The 8822-nt window shown below is 41.6% G+C and overlaps 1 protein-coding gene across 1 annotated transcript in view; it reads left to right on the top strand.

The window, feature by feature from the left end:
• tenm3 (teneurin transmembrane protein 3) overlaps positions 1 to 8822 on the top strand; it is a gene marked incomplete in the record, with an annotated part of 240891 nt that overhangs the window by 186829 nt on the left and 45240 nt on the right. The window contains 4 exon segments of the mRNA XM_042213353.1: positions 713 to 890; positions 3648 to 3668; positions 8399 to 8523; positions 8667 to 8774. Coding sequence (XP_042069287.1) covers positions 713 to 890; positions 3648 to 3668; positions 8399 to 8523; positions 8667 to 8774 — 432 coding nt within the window.

Here is an 8822-nt window from a genome sequence, read left to right as displayed (position 1 = left end):
CTTGGTTCTATGGTAGGTCTTAAAGGGTTAATGGATTTGTGTATTTATCTGAGTCAACTTATATATTTTTCACTCCATGTAGATTAAAGAAAATCCCAAATAAAGGTAAACTGGTCATTAGAGGTTTAAATATGAAGGTTTAGGATAATCAGTTCAATGAAGCACATGTTGCAGTAAAAACATAGTTGCCACCTTCGAGTCAACCTGAATACAATAATAAGCTTTTGTAAACTAGTTGCTGTGATGCATGAGTTCAACGAGCCACATGGTGGCAGCATGGTGATGCGCTGGTTAGCATCTCCTCACAGCAAAAAGGGCTCCTGTTTCATATCCCATCTGTGGCCATCAGTATTCCTCCTCATACTCCGGCTTCCACCGGAATGAAAATCAATGACTTTCCAAAGACATGGATGTTAGGATTACCTGATGATTCTAACCTGGTCATGGATGGAGTGCTTTGTTTGACTGGAAGGTTAAAAATGGCTTGTAGTGTAAAAATGTTTTAAGTAGTCAGTAAGACTAGAAAAGTGTTGTTCTGTTCCAGTTCACAGATAACTACACAGGAATCACACACATGTACTGCAGACTGCTTTTCATCGCTGTTTCTATTATAAAAAGCTGTTCTCTTGGAAATTAGTGAATCCACCCCAGCTGGATTTTAACCAGCTACTGGTTCACATGTGGAAAAGTGAATTTTAACTCCCTCTCCTAGGAAACGGTCGTCGCCGCAGCATCTCGTGCCCCAGCTGTAATGGGCAGGCAGAGGGCAACAAGCTGCTGGCGCCCTTGGCTCTGGCATGTGGAGCAGACGGCAGCATTTTCGTTGGCGACTTCAACTACATCAGAAGAATCTTTCCCTCTGGGAATGTTACCAGTGTCATGGAGCTAAGGTAAGGAGATCCACTGCTCCTGTTGGAAGTGAAGCCTAATCCAGAGAATACATTCCCTGGTTTCACAGAGATGAAGGCTGTGTCCAAATTCAGAGGCTGCATCCTTCAGAGGCCGCGTTTGTAGGCTGTCCAAATTCCAAGGCGGCTCCAAATGCAGCCCACAAGTGCGTCCTCATTTTCCCCAGATTTTAAGGATGCTATATCCTTCGTGGCCTACCCTATCCCAGGATTCATTGCAAATCAAAGGTTGAAGAAATTGTTTGGAGAAAATGGCGAAAAGTCGAAGCGAAGCGGTCCGCAAATAAACTTTTAAAAGTAAGTACTGGGTTTTTATCTCACTGAAATATGCAGCAGAACAAATGTTAGCATATTGAAAAGTCTTCAAATGTTAAATTCTACTAACCTTTGGCTAAGTTACGTGACGTCAGCCTCTTAACGCAGCTCAGGTCATACAAGCTCTGGCTGGTTAGTTTTTTTACTGAAGCTGGGTCTGCTTGGCGCTGCTCAGCGTACTTAACGGTTTTAGGATAAACCGAGCGGACGGTTCGCTCTTTAAGCCAAGTGTGTTTGCGGGGACCAAACATGTGGCCCGTGAACTGTGGTGAGGACACAGACTCAACCACGCTGTGGTTTACAGCTGGAGGAGATCTCAGCCTGTATCGAGACACTAACAATGAGACGGACAGTAGATGGAGAAGTCCTCCTCATGTTTTTCTCAGGCTTATATCAAACGACCTGAGCACGTCACCCTTGTTATAAAGATCAACACTCTGCAGGATCGTAAGTCCTGTTTCCATTTTCTCTTAGTTTAAAAAACTGTCCATGTGAATCTATTAGAAAACTGCATTTTCATCTGAACGTTGACAGATATTTGATAATGTTTTTGCTTTAGTTGTTAACTGCCATGGTTGATTTCCTTCTGCAAGTGTCCAGAGTCAGGAGAGACTGAGCAGGTGAGAGGAGACGGGACGAGGCTCTCCACCCCTGAGACCAGGAGCAGTGTGTGAGGAAGAGGAGGAGAAAGAGGAGCCAGCAGCAGCTGAGAGATGCAGAGGAGAACAGGGGGAGAGCTGACAGCTGTTCTCTGTAGCTGAGGGACTGGTGGAAATATTTAAACAGTTTCTCGATATTTGCTTCCTGCATCTCCAACACATACAGGGAACCACTCACTGCTGTTTATCCTGCAGGATCTGACAGGGAAAGGAGGAACAGTAAAGGGACCCACGGACACCTTTGATAACAATTTGTTTTATCCAGAACATATTTAGTTAAAGTATTGTTTTTATCACAGTGCGTATGCAGCTCATTTAAATAAAGAGTTCAAAGGGCTGTGAAAAGTTGTCCCTTCATAAAGTGTGTCAGTATTTTATAAGGATGTGATGTTTCTGTGTCATCTCTCCTGTTAGAGCCTCTTACACAAACCTGCCTGTTTAATGCTCTCATATCTTCAACATCTTAAATTGCACAGTTTTCTCATCAATAAAAGAATATTCACTGCATCAGCTTGTCTTCCATTTTTTCTGAAACACGCAAAGATCAAATCTTTTAGTTTATTTTATACCACCACTGAGCTTTGCTTTTCTTTTTTCAAAAAGCTGTATGTACAGTAAAACATGATGTAATCCTTTTACATTTGCACCATCAAAATGAAATGAGGCTAGCCTCATGAACTACAGTAGCAAACTAGTTTGCTAGCTAAAGTTAGCATTGTTGGCTCAGTGCATGGTTGTAATGTTCTCCCAGATGCATCACACACACATGAAACAACAGTTTTCTCAGATAAAAGTCAAACATATGACATAAATATTTCCTGCATTTCTATCGAACATGCCGTCCACCACAGCTGTAGCTGCTTATGTGGCGGTTGCTAGGCAGACCGTCCAGTTTAACAGCCTTGCACTTCCGGTCTTTGTGGCCTTCGAAGGATGTAGCCCCTTAGTTTGGACACAGCCCAAGGTCTTACCCACAGAACTGAGAGTCCTTTTTCAAGAAAGCGTTGCCAAACCATTTCATCCAGCTTTGCCTGGTAACTGTAAATATTCATGAGCTGATGTAAAACAAAACAGGACCCAGTGATTTGTCAAAATTACCTGATTTAAGAGTACTTAATGTACTACATTTAATGCTAATAGCAATGCTAACATAATATAATGTAATGCTAATTTACACCACGGAGCCCTACATTCAAACAGGTTTAACACTGTCTGGACTTGAGAAACAGGTGTTTAAAGTTTTAGAACATGTTGAGTGCCACGATGTCACTGGGTTGGTTGGTTTCTGCTGATAGAATTACATTAGCTAACATTCATGTTAGCTAACTAATGAAGAACTACCAACATAGTGGAAAACGGCCATGTTTTAGACTAACATCTCTTTCATACTGATTTCCATAATTCATCCTAACTGTTGCTCATGCTGTAGTATTTTTCCCCTAGAGCAGGGGTCCCCAATCCCAGTCCACGAGGGCCGGTGTCCTGCAGGTTTTAGATCTCACCCTGGGTCAACACACCTGAATCACATGATTAGTTCGTTACCAGGCCTCTGGAGAACTGCAGACATGTTGAGCAGGTCATTTATCCCTTTAAATCAGCTGTGATGGATCAAGGACACATCTAAAACCTGCAGGGACACCGGCCCTCGTGGACTGGGATTGGGGACCCCTGCTCTAGAGAGTTATTTGTAATATCAGCCGAGCACCAATCTGGTAACTAACTTGTGTCTCTCTGCTTTCTTGGGTTTTCTGGCTTTTTTTCAAAGAAACAAAGATTTCAGGCATAGGTAAGTGTGACTAATCCTTCTTCAACCTGTAACTTCTTTTCGTTCCACCATCGGTTTTTGCACCAGATTTTACTTTGTTTTTGGGTCTGCCGCTTGTTTTTGTTCTCATTTCAATCACTTACATTTCACTCACCAAATAAAGTATTCTGGGAACTGAATGATTGAATGATTACAACAATGATCGCTCTCATCAGAGAGAACAGAGAATGAAAATTTGGGAGAGAAGAAGTCCTGGCATCTACCACCAAAATGAGACGCACTCATCTTGTTTTTTTCATCCTGCTTGGTTGTTAAACTTCCTAATTTTAAAAAGTGTAAACATGAAATCGAGTCTATTCTTCTCCAATCTGCTGAACAGCACACAATCCTCACAATAGGGGTAGGCCCTAGGAGGGGTTGCAAGGAGAGCATTTGCGAGGGGGGCGGGTACAGACGGTGTGGATATCCGTCATATCTTTGTTTCTTTATCCCTTCACTTCTCAGGGACATCTCCACCTTCCTCTTTGAATTCATCCAAGGTGTAGCTACATGTGCACATACAGAAATACTTGATGCTGACTTCATATTACCTTTAACAATAAATGTTACCATGTAGGGCATAGTAACATTACATTTCCTTTTCCCTTATCTGACACTAATTATTCATTTAAGATCACATTTAGTTAATTACACTTTGGATTTCGAGTGGCTGGATTGCCTGTTTTGGTCTCCCAATGGCAAAAACAGTAATGATACATTTGTATTGTTTATTTGCATAACGTGCAAATCACAGTAGTAGTTGCCTCAAAGGCGCGAAGCGTGTGTGAGTGTGTAAGCCATGGTGGACACTTTGCTCACTCACTATCTGCCCCCTAGTGGTAAAGAGTTGCATTACAGTTTGGAACTTTAAACATTACACAATACTTAATCATGACATTTATAAATAAATTGTAATTACAATGCAATATTTTACATTGCTTTAAATTAAAAATATCTATATTTTTGTTGCATTGATTGGCTAAACAGAGGCACTGTGTTGCAACGTGATTAAAGACAAATTACCATCAGTCTGTTGAGAAGATGAAGGAGGACTATGAGGATCCGATGACTGTAGAATATGAGAGAGAGGAGGACAGAGGATCAGTAAGGAGGAAGTGAGGGCAGCTATGAAGGGGAGTAAGAGTGGAGAGGCGGCTGGTCCAGGTGACATACCTGTGGAGGTACGGAGAGGTCTAGGAGAGAGAGTAGAAAACTTTTTAACAGGACTGCTAACACAATCATGAAGAGTGAGAGGATGTCTGAGCAATGCACAAGAGAAGAAGGCGGAGCATGCAGGGTGGAGTGGGTGGAGACGAGTGTTCTGGGTGATTTGTGACCGACTGAGAGCAGCAAGAGAGAAAGGAAAGGTTTACAAGAGGGTAGTGAGAGCTGCTGTGATGCTCTTTATACCACGCAGCTCTTTGTCAGATTATAATTAAAGACGTTGTTACAATGAACCACATGTTCTGCATATTAATTTGGATGATCCAAAAATCGATGAAAGTTGTCTTTCCCTGATCCTGTCAATGCTAGCATCTGTTTTTCGCAGTGAGCAGTCAGCTCAAATGTACTTCTCCAGCATCCTCAACATGTCCATACCCACAATAGGTTCTCTGACTTGTTCTTGAGTAGATTTTTCCTCCTCTTTCAAAATGAATTACAGCTGATCCCAAGTAACCATCCAACCACACACAAAGAGACTTTTAGATCAGAAGCAAATTAATAGCATTGCAAGCTAAACAATGAATAACAATGCAGCACAAGCTTTACTGGTCTAAGGCTGGAAAAGTCTCCACCTGTATGACTTCTGAAGTAACAAAGGCAAAATAAAAAAAATAGCGTCTGAAGGAAACTGAGCTACATGTCGAGAGTTTACCAAACACACCAAAGCTAAGCAATAAGCAGCCATGCAGCAACACACATCTATCAGAACCATTAACACAGCTGTTTCAGTGTCTTCCAAATCGTTAAGTCCCCATTATGAGGTCTAGAGGAGGGTGTGGGAGCAATAAATAGAGCTGAGTCAGAGCTTAATGGGCTTTATTTTACAAGTCTTAACACAAGGCAATGACAGTGTCACTGTATTAATAAGAGAAAAAAGGAGAAAAGTCACAACACCAACTAACCTATGTGGGGGGGGCCCACACTGCTCCCAGAATCAGGCGCTTTGTGAAAACACATCACTTAAACACTGAAATGATTTCTGTTTTTTTTATTACAGGTGTATGAGTTCACAGCCTGTTGCTCTATTCTTTTATTATTTCCTGTCTCCTATTTTCTTTTCCCTGCCCGTCAGCTTTGGCAGTAACATATTACACACTGTGCTGTGACTGTTAATGCAAATAATAATGATGGAAACTGACATTTCAAAAAGGAAGCTAAGGAAGACAAACTGGGTTCATTTTCGTGACATTAGATCATCAGGACATCACTGCGTTCAATTAGCATAAAGAGTCGGTCAGACCGATGGAAAGAAGCTGACTTCATTTTAGATTTTGACAGACAGACCAGGTCGGGTGATTCATGAGTTTCATTAGCTGCTTTGCCCTCCCTGAAACCAGAGACGAAGTCATTTGTGTTGCCTTTCATCTTTAGAACGTTTCAGTTTTATTCCAGTTTTCCTACATAAAGATTAAATGTCAGCGGCTGTAAAATCATTTAAACACTCCAGGAGCTTGGTGATGCCCTGATCCAGATCTGGGAGGAGATAACCCAGGACATCATCCAGCTTCTCATTAGGAGCACACCCTGATATTGTCAGGCATGCATACAGGCGCATCGGGGCGATACAGACGATTATGAGTCGCTGCATTTTCCCCTTTCAGGGTTTCTTTGAGTGGAGCCCTCTGTAGGTTCATCTCCATCAAAGCTGCATCTTTTCATTCCTACACATTAACCCTTTAAAACCGGTCAGAGTGGGCACGCTCTGTTTTGCGTAACTATTTTTAAATCCCGATAGCACTGCAACCATGTAAGGCAACGCAAAAAGGTTTTTTGCATATGAAACCGGAGGAGTTGTACTTACATCTGATGCCATCAGCTTGTCCTCGGTCACAGTTTCCTTCCACATATAGCTTTGCAAAAACTGCATAAAAAGCACTTGCAGCAACAAAAACAATATTCCAGAAACACGCTTTACCGATCCGATCAGCTGTTTGTAACACTTCCTTTGTTGGAATAGACGTCAGCGCAAACTATCGCATGTCCGCCATGACCTGCCGAAACCGGAAGTGATGTAATTTTCGTGGAAATGTAGTTTTTTACCATCAGGGCCTTATGAGCCTATGCTGGTGTTTTTAAAAGTTATGTTTGACTTTATGACTTTCTGTGTGGTTTCTGGGATGCTGAGGACTCATATTGCACTGCTGGAAATAGTTTATTTTGATGCAGATGTTGTTGTTTTTTTGCAAATTTGCATCATAATATTTATTTTTGTTTTTCCTGCAGTGTATGAAAATTGGTGGATTCCAAAAATAAAACTATGAAGACACTCAAAATAAATTTCCTGTGGTGGGACACTATTTTGTGCAACTTTTTTGTATTTACAGTTTTGAGGGATAAGCCTCTTAAATTTCTCTAACTAGAAATATATGTTAAAAAAACAAAAACGATTTTCAATTTTTTTGTAGTTTATTGAACTTTTTTGCAATTTATGTAGTTACTATGCACTTAATGCAGACATATTATTAAAATCTGGGTTATAATGGTTGTATTGATGTATAGCAACTTGAAATGCTCCCAAAAATGGCTCCACAGCATGTAAAAATATGATATAAGCTCTGGCGGGCTTGGTTCTATGGTAGGTCTTAAAGGGTTAATCACTCCCCAGTCCAGATCAGGACAGACATGCAGTATGTTTGGGTTTTTTCCTGCTGTTTAAGGTCTTCTTTTTTCTTTGGAGCAGGTTAGTTCTCTCCGCACAGACGTTTCATGTTCACATAAACACACTTTCTCACAAACATACATCACAGCTGCACTTAAATCTCAGAGACTGCACATACATATAAGCGCACGCACTAGTTACAGCATAGCTACACGGACCCAAACACCAACAGCTCCTGCAGAAAGGCTCCTTCATTTCCACGTCGCCCTCACGTTGGACAACAAGCGTTTAACTGAACTCGTGCTGCGACTTCTTCTGGAAAGTTAAAGTTAAACTGTCCGACGCTTCATAGAAGCCTTTTGGATTTCACCTTTTCTGCTTTTTGTATGTCTGTTACGTTATTTATTTACTTCCTGCATGAAGCTGTTACAGTACTCATTACATATATTTGCCTTACTGCACAGGCTGGCCTGAAGTGCATTATTATGTATTAACCAGTAAACAGTACAAACCGGAGGCTAAAGCCTGACAGACTGATTAGTGATCCTTTAACCAGCTAGTTGTTAGCATGCTGTCCTGCAGCTGCTCAGCATCAGTGTCATTTCAGCAGCAGGGGACAGCTTTTCCCTGCTTTTCTGTAACTTTTCCTCTTGTGTAATGAAATAAAAATTCAGTTTTTCACTCCTCTGAAGTTGTAGACTTGCACAGTTCGATCTTTATCTGTCCACACATTTAGCAGATTTACCTTGTGAAAGCAAACACAACAGTGTGATTAGTTTGGTTACTAAATGTGTTACAGCTGATAACTTATCAGGGATGTGACACAGATGTCATTCTAATGAGTTTTCTTCTGTCTTTCTTATTTGTTCCCCTTCACTGCGCTCCACAGCAACAACCCTGCTCACCGGTACTACTTAGCCACTGACCCAGTCACAGGGCAGCTGTATGTGTCCGACACTAACTCACGACGGATTTACCGCCCCAAAGTGCTCAGCGGTGCCCGTGACCTCATCAGTAAGCATCAGCATTTTTACTTCCTGTTATGAATGTAGTTGTAAGACAGTGTTGTCATACGAGACTCCAGTGAATCTGCAGCTTTGTACCTTTCTCTGGTTAATGCTTAGTGTGTGTGTGTGTGTGTGTGTGTGTGTCTACAGGTAATGGAGAAGTAGTGGCTGGTACAGGTGAGCAGTGTCCTCCATTTGATGAAGCGCGTTGTGGAGATGGAAGAAAAGCTACAGAGGCCCAGCTACTGGGACCAAAAGGTGCGTACACAGAATCTTTCTGTCTCCTTCTAACACACACACACACAC

This window comes from Haplochromis burtoni, unplaced genomic scaffold (genome assembly GCF_018398535.1).
Source record: "Haplochromis burtoni strain Fernald_Lab_line unplaced genomic scaffold, NCSU_Asbu1 Contig_437, whole genome shotgun sequence".
NCBI classification, from domain to species: Eukaryota; Metazoa; Chordata; class Actinopteri; order Cichliformes; family Cichlidae; genus Haplochromis; species Haplochromis burtoni.
This window is presented reverse-complemented; position numbering and strand designations above follow the sequence as displayed.